Below are 16319 nucleotides of genomic sequence, written 5' to 3' on the forward strand. Positions count from 1 at the left end.
GCGCGTGGCCCCGCCTCCATCTGTCATTAGCTCTCCATTACCCGGTCGGACCGTTTACCCACAACCCCGCCCATCTGTGGCCATAGCCCCGCCCCTTTCCTGGCACCGATGGCGTGTTTGCTGCGCCCGCGCAGTCGGTGGACTACGTGGCGTCACTATTAGCGCGTCATCGTGCTTGCCCCGCCCCTTCATCTTGGCCCCGCCCCCCCGGCCCAGGGACTCTCAGACATAGCGAGCAGCAGCAGCCGGGTGTAGATGTTATCTGACGGCAGGTGAGCGGTAGCTGGGCTCATTCCATTACCCCCTTGTACCGCACCTACAACCCGCTTCCCCCACCCCCGTCGCAGAACTCCCTGAGGGGCGGCTGTGAAGCCGGGCAGATGACGTGCAGGCGGCTCACAGCGGGCGGCCTGTAGTGGGTCCGAGGCCCGTTGGCCTGCTCAGTGAGGGCGGGCATCTCCACAGCTCCGGGCTGCCTGAGCCCTGCGGTGGGACGCGGGCGGGCAGGCAGGAGCAGCCGCCTTGGCCGAGAGAGCTCCGGGCTAAAGGTGGAAAAGAACGGCGCTGTAGGGTTGAGGCCCCGATGGCGCAGGCACAAGGCTGTCTGTAAATCCGGGGTCTGCAGGCCTTGTGACTGAGGGAAGGCCCAGAGTGATCCATCAGCTCGGATCATTCTCCCCTTTTCCTGCCCTTACTGTCACCTCGGATGGAGGTTTTTAAAGGGACGCTCCCCCTTTCCCGGCCGGGGATGTATTGTCTTTGAGTCTTCACTCCTCCTCCTCTCCAATATGGTGGCAGCTCAGTGAGAGTTTGGGTTTCACTATGGGAGAAAGCGATGCAGTTTTGCCTTTGTACTCGTCGGTGGGTGCAGCTCCGACGTTTTAATAAATTGAGAAACTTAAATGATCAGGATTACCTCGTTGCCAGTAACTTTCTAATGTTTTGCAGCACCATTAGTCTCACCAGTGATGTTCTTGGGATCATTGAGTTGCCGCGTTTATTCAGATTTCAGCCAAACAATAAATCCTTTCATACTAAATTATCAATTATGCAAATTGAGTATGACTATGTTACTCAGTTTTCGTTCTCCTCCACCTCCCTCAAAAAAATGAAAATGTAGGTACTCTTCTAAATCGTTTAGATTAATGAATTGCTCCAAAAATAAGAAACATTCCAATGATTATGCTGAAATGAAATTTTAGTGCTCCTTTCTAGTTGGCCTGTTGGTTTTCCTTCTGAGACCTGGTGGATATTTTCTTTCACTTGTTGATAAGTATACAAAGGCAAATTCTTGTCAAAAATAACAATGAGCTCTATACAAGTTCTTCCTCATGGGCATATTTAGCACTCCAATAAAAGTTTCATAATCAAATAATTAACAGAATTTACCAGCCTGTTCATGGCTTCAGGTTCAAAGCAAAATTTTTAATTGAGTGGTAGTTATGTACTGAAATGTACAGTGTCTCTGGTGTAGTTATGAGTATTCTGAGGTAAGAGATTGTGTGTCTAGCATCTGATAACTCATTTGATGTATAAAAACACTTTAAATGTCTTGCCCAATTGAATTTGGAAGATGTCTTAACTTCAAAACCAGATATCTTAACTTCAAACTTGGCTATCCAAATTTGGAGTAAGTGAAGACTGCAGATGCTGGGGATCAGTCGAGAGTGTGGTGCTGAAAAAGCACAGCAGGTCAGGCAGCATCCGAGGAGCAGGAGAATCGATGTTTCGGGCATGAGCCCTTCAGGAATGAGGCTTGTGGGCCGGGGGAGGCTGAGAGATAAATGGGAGAGTAGCTGAGAATGTGATAGGTGGAAGAAGGTGCTAGGTCGGAGAGGAGGGTGGAGTTTTTAGCTGGGAAGGACGATGGACAGGTCAAGAGGACGGTGCTGAGTTGGAAGCTTGGGACTGGGATAAGGTGGGGGGGAAGGGAAATGAGGAAACTGGTGAAATCTGCATTGATCCCATGTGGTTACAGGGTCCCAAGGCAGAAGATGAGGCGTTCTTCCTCCAGGCATTGCGTGGTTAGGGTTTGGCGATGGAGGAGGCACAGGACCTGCGTGTTTTTGGTGAAGTGAGAGGGGGAGTTAGTGTTCAGCCACAGGGTGGTGAAATTGATTGGTGCGGGCGTCCCAGAGATGTTCTCTAAAACGATCCGCAAGTTGACATCCAGTATTCCTGATGTAGAGGAGACCACGTCAGGTGCAATGGATACAGTAGATGATATTTGTGGAAGTACAGATAAATTTGTGTCAGATGTGGAAGGATCCTTTGCGGCCTTGGACAGAAGTGAGGAGGGAGGTGTGGGCACATTTGTTCATCACTGTAGTGTTAAAACAAATTTTATTTTATACTTAAACTGTTCCACTTTTGCCAACATCAGGCTGAAGTGCAACATAATTGAAGACATGGTAAGATTAGATTAGATTACTTAGATTACTTACAGTGTGGAAACAGGCCCTTCGGCCCAACAAGTCCACACCGACCCGCCGAAGCGCAACACACCCATACCCCTACATTTACCCCTTACCTAACACTACGGGCAAATTAGCATAGCCAATTCACCTGACCTGCACATCTTTGGATGTGGGAGGAAACCGGAGCACCCGGAGGAAACCCACGCAGACACGGGGAGAACATGCAAACTCCACACAGTCAGTTGCCTGAGGCGGGAATTGAACCCGGGTCTCTGGCGCTGTGAGGCAGCAGTGCTAACCGCTGTGCCACCGTGCCGCCCACCAAAGTCTTTGTACATAGCGTCACTAGTTTTAAATTGAGAAAAATCTCTAAATGTGCTATTTTTGACTATATTTTTTATACTAAGAGGTTATGCTGTATTCAAAGATGTGCTCCACATATTAAAGTATGGTGTTTTACAAAAAAAGTAAGACTTTTATTCCTAATAATCTTCCATTAAATCTTTTAGGTTAATGGTGAGAAGAGTTATTCTGAAAATTAAATATTTTTGACTGTATTTTGCCGCACTTATTACTCTGTGGAATATTTTTGCCTTTCCTTTTGAGGAAATGCTGAACTCACCTGCTTAAATGGAAGAACCTGAACAAAGTTTTATATTTGTAAAATGGCTGTTAGATAATCTTAAAACATGAGATTTAAAAAAATAGTGCTGCAGCTGTATGTGTACAGACGATCCCTAATATAGATATTTTCTAATCAATCTGAGACTGGAAAGATGTAAATGAATGGTTGAAACTAATCTGAATCTTGTGTAGGCATAATCCAGAGTGAAAACACATGGAGGATCAAACCTGCATAGATTGAAGAAGAATATTTTTAGGAGAATGACCAGAGATGGAATAGTTGGTCTGTGACTGATGTACAATTCAATTCAGGCAATTTTTTTCTAATATCATACCAGGAGGAGTGCAACTAAAGATGTCACTGCTAAATTGCAATACTTGGCTGGAAGGGTCAATGATGCAGGAAATTGTCACAGTGTGACAACTTTATTTTATGAATGATATTTTATGAATAATTTTATGAATTCTGAGGTTAAAAACTGTGTCCTAGTTAGGACTGATCTAATGATTATGAAGCATGGATTGTTCCACAATACTTTGCAATGTATTGTTTATTTAATTCTACATTTCCACAAAGCATTGCTGAAATGCTTTCACCTCAATGATCTAGACCTTGAATTTATTGTCTAACATATGAATTAGAAGCAGGATTTAATAAGATCATGATTGATCTGTTTTGGTCTCAACTCCATCCTACAACAGGATGAACATATAGTTTAGTCACTAACAAAAGGGTGCCACAGTCTTTTTTGTATAGTTTTTCAGCAGTGATAGAGCTTGTGTGCCAATTCATCAATTTTATTTAGAAGAACAAACATTCCAATCAGGAGTAGGAATATGTTACTTAACCCCTTAAGCCTGCTCTGCTATTCAGCAAGGTCATGGCTGATCAAATTACTCCACATTACCACCTCCCCTAATACCCCTTTTCCCTTAGTTATCAATAATCTTTCTCTGCCTTAAAAATATTCAAAGACTTAAGACATTTCCAAAGATTCGTGACCCTTTAAGGAAAACAAAATCTTGCCTCTGTCTTAAATAGCCAAAAATAGCCTCTTATTTTTAAGTCACCCTGAGTTCAGATTCTTTTTATGTTCACCCTGTCAAGATTCCTCAGGATCTTATGTTTCACTCAAGTCACCTCTTACTGTTCAGAACGCTAGCAGATACAAACCTAACCTGTCCAACTTTTCCTCATAAATACTTGGAATGGACAGGCTATCTTATCGAGTAAAGCTTCCCTAAAAGAAAGCCAGTGCCTTTTCCAGAATACTGCCCAACACTAAAGATTACTCTTGGTGACAAGCTCCTACCCAAAGGACTGTTGCAATTTGCAGGGCAAAGACTTTGGAGTGGGAAATGGGGAAAAAAATGCAGAAGTACCAAATCAGTGCGATTACACAGTTAATGTAGCTGATTAATTTCCATAATATAAACTAGTCCCACGTGGTCCAGATTTTGGCAGCATTATAAGTTTGGCAAATGTCTATAGAGGTTTATGTGGATGTGCAGCAATAAAAATTAATTGCTTTGGAAAGGACATAATTTGGAATCAGTAATATAGAAAATATACTTGATTCCATTCAAGTTTTAACATCATTTTGAGGAAGAGACAAAGTTTAAATGTTCAATAATAAAACTTGAATCCAGACTACAATTGGAAAAACAGGAGAAAATGAAATCATTCCAAATATATTTGCTAGCCAGGCTCAGTACTTAAACTTGGTACAGTTTGTACTTTACAAGTAAGTGATGCAGAATATTTGTTTATTTTATCTAAGGAAATGCTTCTAAAACCACAAGATCAATCACAGTTGAAGCATGCCACAAACTTCGATATAAAGAAAGAGTTTGCATGTGTCTCATGCCTTTCATAACCTCTGTCTCAAAATGCTTAATAGACAATAAAATAACTTTTGAAATGTCACTTGTAATGAAGGAAATGTGGCAACCAATTTACACACAAATTCTCAAACAGTAAAAAGATCATGATTAGATAATCTGTTTCACATGTTCGTTGAAGTATGAATATCAGCAGGAACCAGGGGAAAACGTTCTTGGTCTTTTTCATATGGTTCTGTGGGATCTTTTATGTCTACCCAAGAGAGCAGAACTGACCTTGTTTATCCAAATGGTGACAGGAAACCTCGAAGTTCAGCACATTGTCAGTAAATATTGATCTGAGTTATCTGCTCAAGCATGACACTATCATAAGTAACATGCAAAAAAAAACTAGAGATTGTGCAAAAGAATCAGCTGTAGCTTTTTAAATCATCGGGTGTGGGTGTTACTGACAAGGTTAGCATTTGTTCACTATCCCAAATAGCGCTAAAGAAGATGGCAATGGATTTGCTGTCAGTCCTGCTAAGAAGGAAGCCCCAGGATTTTGATGCTGATGACAGTGAAAGAACAGCGATGTAGATCCATGTCACAATGATGTTTTATCACCATTCAATGACATTGTCACCAAAATGGTCAAGAAAGTAATTGAGGGCTGTGGGGTCATTTGGGAAATTGGAAGTGAGGTAAAAAATCGTATTAAATGGCAGAGCAAACTCCTGCTCCCATTCTTTTGAAAGCAGATTATTGCAACTTTCAACCATTCGGCATCTTCCTTCCTTAGTTATAGCTAACCCTAATCTCAGGAGCTAAGTCTGGTTTACTGATTGAAAGAGGAAGAGAGGGTTCAACTTTAGATTTGACAGAGTTCCAAATTCCTATCACTTTTGCATAGAATGCAGTTGGAAATTGCAAACTGTGCAATGCCAATTGTCCCAGTTTGGTGAGCAAGATGCAGGCAGTCCCTCAAAGGCATGCTAACTGACCTCAATGATAGCAGGAGTTGAGGGGGCATAACCCAACTATCCTCTGCAGCTAAAATGTGCTATACACCATATAGTATTGGGTTGGATATCTCAAAATTGCTGTTCATGATCATTAATTTTATATGACACCAAGACAGTGGGCATTTCCTTTTTTATTTTACTTAATGCTGAGCTTGAAAAACTTGCTAGTCTAGACCTGTATGATTATTGAATACAGCTTTAAAATTATGTACCATTATTGAAGGCTTTTTTTGTGAAAGCCAGTAGTTAAGTTGAAGTAATTGTACACTTTAATTGGTGTCTATGGATATTAATTAAGGTTTGTTCTCTGACTCTTTCTGTCACCACCACCACCACTGCCAACCTAACCCATTTCAGGAAGCGGCGACGGAACTGTAACAATGAAGAAAACCATTCTGTGCCACCACCGAAACGTCTCAGCAACAGTACATTGTTGCAGGATCTACCAAGAGACAGCTGGGACTGTGAGGTTAGAAACAAATTATAAAATTGTACTATTGTCACCCAAGGACTGTGACGTTCGATCAAGCTGTCTGAAAGTTAACCGCGTGAATTGAAACTTGGTTGTAGTAATGATTTCTCATGCTCCAGAATAAAAAGCTAGCCAGAAAATACTGTTGATTGTTGCGAGAACCCATTTGGTCACTAAAGTCCTTCAGGGATGGAAATCTACCATCTTTACCTGGTCTGGCTTACATGTGACTGTAGTCCCACAGCAGTGTGGTTGACTCTTAACTACCATCTACAGTTAAGGGTGGACAGTACATACTGCTTGAGCCAGTAATGTCCATATCTCGTGAGCAAATTAGAAAACGTTTTCCCAGCAGATAAAAGTCACATTCAAACCAATTTCTGATGAATATCAGAACACTACTGCCTTTTGTAACCAAATTAATAAAGTTGGATTTTGAGGTTTTTGAAATATTTCTAATTAACCTGTTCAGAGATGTTGCGACTTACCTCTGAAGCAGGTGCAAATTGAACTTGGGTCTCCTACCTCAGAGGTAGGGACACTACCATTGGCTACAAGAATACTTTGAGGATTAAAACAAATCAATTTTATTTAACCTGTTTTTCTAATCAATGTGTTCAGAGATGTTATTATATACTCCTGGAGCAGGTGGGATCTGAGCTCAGGCTTCCTGATTCATCACAGGCTCTTGATTCCAGATTTTTAAAGTTGACTTTGATTTCCACCATCTGCGAGGATTTGAATCCAGTTCCCTAGAATATCACCTAGATCCCTGAATAGAGTCCAGCAATAATATCACTAGGCCTTTGTCTACCCTAGGGACACTATCATAAGAGGGTCCCCATTGAGGTTTTTCATTTTAACTTTTAATTTAACCTACTTTTCTAATCAACTTGGTCAGAACTGTTCTTACACCCGTCTGGAGTAGATGCGGCTTGAACCTGGGCTTCCTGGTCCAGGGTAGGGACACTACTTCTACACTACAAAAGGATCCCCTTTGAGATTTTTTTTAAACATTGGCTGATGTATTCAGGTGAAGGCAGTTGCAGCAACATAAAGGCTCTTTAGCAAACAGTGGCTGAGTTGGATACTTTCTGAACTCTGGTTCAGCAGATCTTTAGCTAACTTTGGCATTCTGCAGGGAAGGTGTTGCTGTCTGGTGAACTGAAAGGCTATCTAAAATGCTGGCTTTCCCTCCACATTCAGATATAGCTGGCAATCCGTTGTTGTAAATTTTATGTTGATTTTAGTATTAGTAACTCAGCTTGGTCAAATTGAATAATTGAGACAAATTAAGCCTGCAATCTCTGATTAGTTGGCTGTCAAATTCTTGACTGAAGGTTTAGAAAATCTTTTTCTCTGAGGAAGAGTCACTGGACCCGAAACAGTAACTCTACTTTCTCTTCACAGATGCTGCCAGACCTGCTGAGCTTTTCCAGCAATTTTTGGTTTGGTTCTTTTCGTCCGCTAGTTGGTTTCAACATTTTTGAACTTATCTAATCTGGAGAATTAGAAAATTGTACTCCACTATATAGTTAATTTGAGTTTTAGTATTTCTAACAAGGGAGCAATCTTTTCAATCCTATGTAAGTGGAAACTTCAAAATGAAATAATGAGCATAAGAAACACCAGTGAGGCAGCAAGCAAGAATGGATAGTGGAGCAGGCTAGGCAACTAATCAGACTGACATTGTCATCTTTCCCAGTACATCTGTCTCCCTGGATATGGACTGCAATAAAAAGAATGTTACCCCCAGCCTGTCAAATTTAGCATATGTCCATTTAGGAACCGGATTCCTGATGTCTCTGCCACTGCCTATGTCACTCTTTCTCCACAAGCTGTCTTTACAAACTGCTTGTTCCAATGTAATTTGTATAATTAGGAAACTAGTGAACTTGATATTTTTGATATATGATGTTACTTGTCTGTTGTTTGACTGAAGCTTCTTAGTGTTGAAAGTTGGGCTGCTGTCTAGTTTCAAACTGACATCTTGCATGGTTGAACTGGTAACCTGTGAAAGAGTCCTGCAACCATTGTGTAATTCCACAAAAGAATGCCTGTTTCTTCATTAAAATATATGGGAATGATATTGGTATTCAACGAGGGTAAAGGAAGTTTCTGTCTTCACAATGATATGATGTACAAAATGCTAATAAGTGGAAATGTGCTGTAAAGTTTGTTGTATGCATGATATTTGTTAGTAGCATTCTAGAGTTTCTCTCACCAACTAAACACACTCTTCTTTCTGCAGTCCTCAAGCAGTGACAGCAGCAGTATAGTCAGTAGTCCTGACAGACCGAATGGACACTTACCAGCTGAAGCCAATACTAAATCAGGCAACAGCTCGACTACGCTTCCGTTTTCTGATTCGAGCGAACAGTCTGCACAAGGCCCGTACTTTCAAATCAATCAGATCCTGAAGGAGGCACACTTCTATAGCTTACATCAGCGTGGACACCAAACGTGACCAGAATGTGGGACTGTGTGCCTTCAATGAAGGACAGGGACTGTAAATGTAATCTTTTGGAGTGGATGTTTGTACTTAGATGATTTAAATTGCACAATCTTTTCCCTTTTTTTGCTCCATTTGGTTAAAAGTTTAACATCTCTTCACTTTTTAAATGCCCTTGGACAAATGTAATATCAAAATTGTGCGGGCTATAATGGCACAACTGTAGCCTTGATTGCTTCATTTACCCCGTTTGGCACCATTCTAATTTACTAATCTGTTCATTATGGAGTTCATCTGCAAATAAGCAAAGTCCTCCAGTGATGTTGCAACAGGCGTTCTTGAAGAAACAAGAAGAAAGTGGCTATTTTTCAAACACAGTAAGATCAACTTGGTCTAAAAACGTTTTTGCATTCCACTGAATTTTAAGTGATATGTACCTGGATTACGACCAGCTTGAGTATCTTTTAAAATGATCTTAACTGTATTAGGCTTACAACAGTTTCCTTGGTATTTTACAACCAGTTTTTCTTTGAGACTCTAATATTACAAGCTGAAAAATTCCACTTATTGTGAAATTGCATTGCCATTCAAAGACAGAAACAGATACAGTAGTGGAATTTCTATAATTATTTGAGTAAAAAATGAATGCCTCTGCAGATCTAGGCTCTATATTTGGAGTTTTTTAAAAATCTGTCTTCATTCCAAAATTCATTTAACTAAAAATATGTCAAAAAGGGTTGTGTTAATCTAGATTTCCGTACTCTTTTATGTTGTGTTGGGTCTGCATTTGATACAAATCTTAACTTGTACTAAACCTGAACAATATTGCTTAAAGGTTTTCTTTAAATTATGCCTCCAGTTATAAGCAGATTATAGATATTTATATTTTGCCAGTTTCACATGCAGATGTGATTAGTGTAAGACATTCAGCCATCAAGAGCTTCCTCAGTGACTAGCTAAGCCGCACAGACCATAAAGGTTTCAGTTGTGATCCCTGATGTGCATTGTTAATTTTCTCAGATGGGGCAACTGTATAGAGAATCTATATTGGAAATGTCCATGTGGGGACAGATTCAGGCAAAAGCAGCACAAGGTTCAGTCACAGTGATCCTTGTGTTGAAATTAGTTGCTGACAACTAGATGTGTCAGAGGATGCCTTTGGAACTGTATCCTACCTTGGAGTAACACTTCTAGGACAATGTGAGAGTAGTCACAAAAGGAAAGATAAACTTTTCTATTTTTAATTACTTTATATTGTTATGATTGGATAAAAAATTAACAGATATGACACAGTCAATGACATTCCTAATTACTCAAACCTCAGGGTGCACATGCCTGACTCTTGTTTTGGAATGGGGTTGGGAATTTGTTCTTTGTCAGGGATTTTTTTAAAACTTATTCTAGAGTCTGAAATTATATTTTATTTGTAAGCCTAAAGATACCAAGTTTAACCTTCAGAAGTGAGTATAAAATTATTGTAACTTGCATTCAGTAAAATCAATGAGATCATTTGAAATGCAATCAAGAATACAGTGTGGAAGCCCATAGTACATGAACAGAATCTTTCATAAAATCTTCAAGGTATGAGGCTGAAGACACTGTGCTTTTCTAAGCAACAACTGTTAAATTTTTATATACCACTTGGACTGAAGATCACGTTCAGTTTGGAGCACTGACAGGATAAGATTCCTGACAATTTTCTCTTAAGTTGTCCATTTCTAGCTGGTTGTGGAAGCAGCTTGGCTCTGCTAAAATGTGTGTTCCTATGACCAGTGATTTGCTGAGAAATAAATCCCATCAATTTGAACCTTTTTATGGTTTGTGGGTTTTACAGTCCAATTGCACTCAGTTTTATTCTTAATATCACTGATCAATTTAAGTCAACAATGAACTTTACGTTTGAGCTGCACTTTATCTCCAAACTAAATTCGTGTTGATGAGTAATCGTGGAATTGCTCTTCTGGACTACAGGTAAAGTTCTATTTTGGTACCTGTTCTAATTTATGGAAGTGAAAACTTCTGGTGGTACATCTGCACTTCACAGTTGTCTTTATGAACATCTGGGATCGGATTGCAACAAACAACTGGGACATCTAAAAATTGCAGCCAATTTATTTTCAAGGAGTATTTTTAGAAATACTGTAATTCATTACATCACACAGTGAGTCCAGTACAATTCTATGCCTGTAGTTCCTTTTAATCATATAACTGAGTAGCTGCGAAATAGAAGCCGTGAACATCATAGCAAACTGCTAAAAATAAGAATATTGTTTTCTGTATTTGAAATGTTATAATCTTTTTCAAATTACATTCCATTTTCTTTGCTGTGAAGCAGAACAAACAGGAAAATTATACTTTTTCTAACTCACTCAATTTCACATGGGTAGGTCATCGATGCAGCTCAGTAGTATAATATACGGAAGGTCACAGCTGAAGAAGCAGGCAATACGATGAATCGTGTGCATGTCAACTTTAAAATGGAATTTACCTGCTGACAACAGTTCCTAGTGGATAGTAAGGCACAGGTTACATTTTAACCTGGTTTGTTTACATCAGCCAAGTTATGATTTTTGAAACCATCAGCTTTGAACCAGAGAGGATAGTTTGGTTTTTTTTTTGTTTGCCTTCAACCAACTTACTTATAGTGGAGTTTGCAGTTTAGAGTTCAAATTTAGTGTTCTGAGTTAAAAATGAATTTGCTTGACATTTAAAGTATTTTAAAAATCATGGCTGTTCAAGATCTCAAACATATTGTTATAGCCAAAAATGCATTTGTTTCTTAGAGATTCAGGTCTCTTTTCCAAGAAAATCCATTTCTTGCTTTCAACAATTTTGAAATAAAATTTATTTTACCTAAATTTCTGACTCTGTCTTTAATTTCAGAGTTATTGAAAGCATTATTAAGTTTGTAATGCTGCATATTTTCAACATGCTTTGTTTTGAGTTGCCTTGGTTCACCATACTATGAAAATGTTATTCTTCCCAGTTAGTGATTCTGATACTCTACAACCCTTGAATATAATTTAAACAATTGTTAACCAAATGCTGATGCAAAGAGTATTAACTTGCTTCCTTAATACTGAAGTTAGGTCTCTCTAAATACAGATTATGTGACAATTTGTTCGTGGAAGAAAGCACCTGAGTTCCTAATGTGGCATAAAAAAGTGATTGAGAAGGGGTTTTTGCTTGCAGCAGGAAGGTGAAAGAAAATCATTTATAAATGATAGCAAGGAGGTTATTTATACACTTGAATCACTGGCATAGTGAACAAAAGTTTGTATACAGGAGACCCTTGTACCCATGGGGGATACATTCCTAAATCTACCGTGGAAGCCTAAAACCACGGATAGGAGCGAATCCATTCATTTAAATGGGAAATTTACCTTCCCGGCAGCCCCCGGTCCCTGGTTCTGGAACGTTCCCTATAAAATATTTGGGCCACAGTAAACAATTCCATGGATTCAGGCATCACCCTGTATATAGAATCCCTATAGTGGAAACATTCAGCCCAACATGTCTGCATCAAACCTCTGATGAGCATCCCACCCAGGTCTATCTGCCTACCCTATCCCTACAACCCTGCATTTCCCATAACCTGCACATCGCTTGACACCACAGCATATCATAGCCAATCCACCTAATCTGCACATCTTTTGACAGCAGAGGAAACCCATGCAGATACAGGGAGAATGTGCAAACTCAAATTCCACCCGAGGGTAGAACTGAACCTGGATTCCTAGTGCTGTGAGGCAGCAGTGCTGCCTCACATTGTGCACCGAAATGGCTTAGTCTTCACTGACCCTCCAAATAGCATCCCATCCAGGCCCAACCCCTTACCCTATTCGTGAAATCCTGCTTTTCCCATGGCTAACATACATAATATGCTGATGCTTGGTTATTTCTGGATGCAAGTTTCAATATGGTCAAGTTGAGGAGTGTTTTCGGGGGTAACAAAGCATACTGATGTGACTTATGTGGATGCGGTTTTCATAGTTAACTGGAAAACCAACACCAAGTTGCAAAGAGGCAATGTAGACGTATTGGAAAATAAATTTTTGCAGGTGCAGTAACTTGAGATTAAATAACATTTTAGATGTGGCTAGAGATATGTATTGTTATGAAGGTGTATGTCTGTACTGTATCTTTGAGAGAGGCTGGTAGCTGGCATGGACTTAAGAGTCGCACTAAAGATTTGAAAATGTAACATTTGGTTGACACAAATATCTGGTGATGTGTTGCCATGGTACAAAATCAAATTCAAATTCGGCCTATCAGTTTAAATTATGTCAAAGACACCAAATCCAATTGAATTTGAATTTGAATTTTAATGTTTGGGATGACATCAAACCAATGAAATGATCCAATGTTTTGGGGTATAAAACTGGACATTTTGAACAGTTAGGGGCAGAACAGCAATGAGCACTGGCAAACAGACTGCTAGCCGAATCACACTCTGAAAGGTCTATAATAAATTTGTGCAGCAGAACACCAAGAGGAATCTACAGAAAATGTTCGACATCCAAAGACTATACCTCGGTTTGAAACTGATTTTGCCGTAAATTTAAGACGGGATTTCATCTAGAGTGGGAGGTAAAAGATATGTTTAAGAGAAAGAAGTTGTATATAGCTGTTGTTTTGATGTTCTCTGATGGACTTAACAAAATTAAAATTGTTAATTTTTACTTTAGTGACCTCTGGGATAGTCTTCTGCCTCTCAAAATTTAACAGATTGTGGCAAAAGGTGTCCGGTTTAAATTAGCAGAGGGGTTGTACTCCATGTTGTAACAGTTTTGGGGGCTCCCAGCCGTAATTTGAACATGTTTAGACAGAGCCAGTCTGGGATTTGGATAGATTTCAATAGATTTGGGGTAGATACAAACACTTGCCATTTAGTGTCTGAGATCTTTAAATAAAATGTAGGTGAGACAATTTGTTTAATTTCAGTTACTTGTGGTTGGTTAAATTAAAAGTGGAAGAAATGGTTCTTAAAATTGCTAACGAGGTTCTGGGGTTTGAAAATGATTCCCAAATTTGCCTAGAATATTCAGAAAGAAAAAAAAAGGGCCATACTGTCAGAATTAACGAAGAGGTGAGAATTGGGTTTAAGAAGGACAAAAGTAAAGCTGAAATTGTACGGGAATTACTCAAACACTTGGGTGTGTCAGAGAAACAGGCAAGTGCAGTAGAGTTAGAAAAACTTAACTTACAATTGAGAAAAATGGAGTTAGAAGATAAAGGGAAGAGAAAGAGAGGAAAAGAATGAGACTTCTTAGCTGAGCAAAAAAAGAGAATTTGAACTTGAGAAGTTGTGACTTAGTCAACAGGATGGAGATTAAAAGAGAAGTTAGTGATATAAAGAAATTTGTCAAAACTTGGTCACATTTTGAAGTCTTTACTTCATTTGAAAAATTGGCGCGGCAGATGGAGTGGTCTGAGATTTATGGGTAATGCCAGTTAAGACTAAACTGGTAGGCAGAGCTAGTGAGATATTTGCTGCACTGTCAGGTGAGAGGTCAAGAGATTATGAGGAGGTCAAACAGGCTATATTAATTGCTTGTGAATTGGTACCAGAAGCATATAGACAGTGGTTCAGAAATATAAAGAAGGAACCGGTCAGACTTATGCTGAGTTTGAAAGAATTAAACAGTCATTTTGATAGATGGATGCAGACCTTAGAAGATAGAGAAGACTTATGAGGCTCTAAGAGAAATTATTATGCTGGAGGAGCTTTAAAACTCCAGAGATGGTAAGAACACAGATGAACAGAAAGTTCAGAAAATGAGAGGCAGCAGAATTAGCAGATGAATACATGTTGATGCATAAGACAAGCTTCTGGCCAGAATTTCGTCCTGTGAGGGATAGAAGTTGGGAGAAGGGGAGATCCTACACTAGCAAAGATTAGAGAGCACTGGTAAGTGTTTACCACAGGATAAAAAAGAAGCCCAGGAGGGTGGAAAGGAGGTGAAAGGCCCCAGGTGTTTCCACTGTGGTAAAGTGGACATGGAAAGTCACAGTGCTGGTCGTTCAAGAAAAGCATTGTGGGAAAAGATGTGGTAACAGAAGTTAAGCCACTGGCATTAATGAAAGTAGTAAAGGAAACCCCAAGAAAAGCTGAGGAACTGCAGGAGAGTGCACAGCCTAGGTATGGAGTTAGTACCTGATCTCTACAAAGAATTTGACTCTGTGGGTAAAGTTTACTCTGAAAGAACAGGGGGAGAAGGACAAGAAGTTATAATTTTGAGAGATACAGGATCTAACCAGTCACTGATAGTTAGGGATGAGCAAATTTGCACTCCTTCTGATCTGTTACCTGCGAGTGTGGTAATTTGTGGGATAGTTGGACAGAAATTTAGCATTCCACGATGTAAGATCAGGTTGGAGTGCCAACTCAAGACTGGTGACTGATTGACAGAGTCAGTTCCAGGAATTCAGTTTGTTTTTGGGAATGATTTAGCAGGGTCCAAGGTGGGAGTGACACCTCTTGTTGTGGAGAAGGCCAAGCTGGATCAAGAAACTGAGGAGTTAAAACAGAAATATCCTGGTATTTTCCCAGACTGTGTAGCAACACGATCCCACTAACATAAGTCACAGCACGAAGCAAAAATTAAAGAGAAAGATGAAGGAGTTGAGGTTGTTAGTAGATACCCTATTTGATGTAATGGTGCGGGAAAAACCTGAACAGGCAGAAAGTCAGACAGAAGTGTTTCATCCTGAAAGGCTAATGTACTTGCAAAAGCAAGACAAGATGATAAATATGTGGATGCGTACTCTGAAAAACAGGCAGAGGATATCCCTGAGGGTTATTATCTATAAGAATCCTAAGATGGAAATGGAGACCATGGCAGATTAGTGCAAAGGAGAAGTGGGCTGAAATGCACCAAATTGTGTTGCTGGGAGGATACAGACAGAAAGTGTTATGGTTAGCACATGAACTACCTGTCAGAGGTCACCTATGGGTAAGAAAGACTCAGGCTAAGGTACAAAAACATTTTTATTGGCCTGGAATACACAAGGATGTGGTTAGCTTTTGCCATATGTGTCATACATGCCAAATGGTAGGGAAGCCACAAGCAGTAATAAAACCAGCACCTTCATTGGCAATTCCCGCATTCAAAGAACCTTTCACACTGGTTATGATTGATTGTGTAGGTTCCCTCCCGAGAACTAAAAGTGGGAACCAGTAGTTGTTAACCATAATGGACGTGTCCACCAGATTCCATTACCTCCAGGTAGTCATGGAGGGAACGGTCTTTGCGGAAATGGGTGGGGAGGGAAATATATCCCTGGTGGTGGGGTCCGTTTGGAGGTGGCAGAAATGTCATCGGATGATGTGGATTATGCGAAGGTTGGTAGGATGGAAGGTGAGCACCAGGGGGGTTCTGTCCTTGTTATGGTTGGAGGGGTGGGGTCTGAGGGCGGAATGTGGATGAGATGCGTTGGAGGGCATCTTTAACCATGTGGGAAGGGAAATTGCGGTCTCTGAAGGAGGCCATCTGGTGTGTTCTGTG

At 40.0% G+C, this 16319-nt stretch overlaps 1 protein-coding gene across 3 annotated transcripts; it reads left to right on the top strand.

Moving 5' to 3' along the window:
* Nucleotides 1–170: 170 nt before the first annotated feature.
* Nucleotides 171–10618, top strand: si:dkey-21c1.1 (uncharacterized protein LOC100150256 homolog). Of its 3 annotated transcripts, XM_043714759.1 has the most exons (4): nt 370–861; nt 949–1116; nt 6245–6356; nt 8611–10618. In XM_043714759.1, exons 1-4 carry the CDS (start codon nt 836–838, stop codon nt 8824–8826), a joined length of 522 nt encoding a protein of 173 aa, XP_043570694.1. In that variant the 5' UTR covers nt 370–835; the 3' UTR covers nt 8827–10618. The 3 variants fall into 3 exon arrangements, with proteins under 3 accessions (XP_043570695.1, XP_043570694.1, XP_043570693.1); XM_043714760.1 differs by lacking the exons at nt 370–861; nt 949–1116 and adding an exon at nt 171–272; XM_043714758.1 differs by having other exon boundaries at nt 536–1116.
* Nucleotides 10619–16319: the final 5701 nt, after the last annotated feature.

This window comes from Chiloscyllium plagiosum, chromosome 24 (genome assembly GCF_004010195.1).
Source record: "Chiloscyllium plagiosum isolate BGI_BamShark_2017 chromosome 24, ASM401019v2, whole genome shotgun sequence".
Lineage (NCBI taxonomy): Eukaryota > Metazoa > Chordata > Chondrichthyes > Orectolobiformes > Hemiscylliidae > Chiloscyllium > Chiloscyllium plagiosum.

What these genes read in the sequence shown, in the direction of transcription:
- si:dkey-21c1.1 (XM_043714758.1), top strand. Translation starts at nt 836, where the DNA reads ATGCAGTTTTGCCTTTGTACTCGTCGGTGGGTGCAGCTCCGACGTTTT. An exon ending in TCCCTCAAAAAAATGAAAAT is followed by an intron (nt 1,117 to 6,244) that starts GTAGGTACTCTT and finishes AACCCATTTCAG; the next exon opens with GAAGCGGCGACGGAACTGTA. An exon ending in GAGACAGCTGGGACTGTGAG is followed by an intron (nt 6,357 to 8,610) that starts GTTAGAAACAAA and finishes TTCTTTCTGCAG; the next exon opens with TCCTCAAGCAGTGACAGCAG.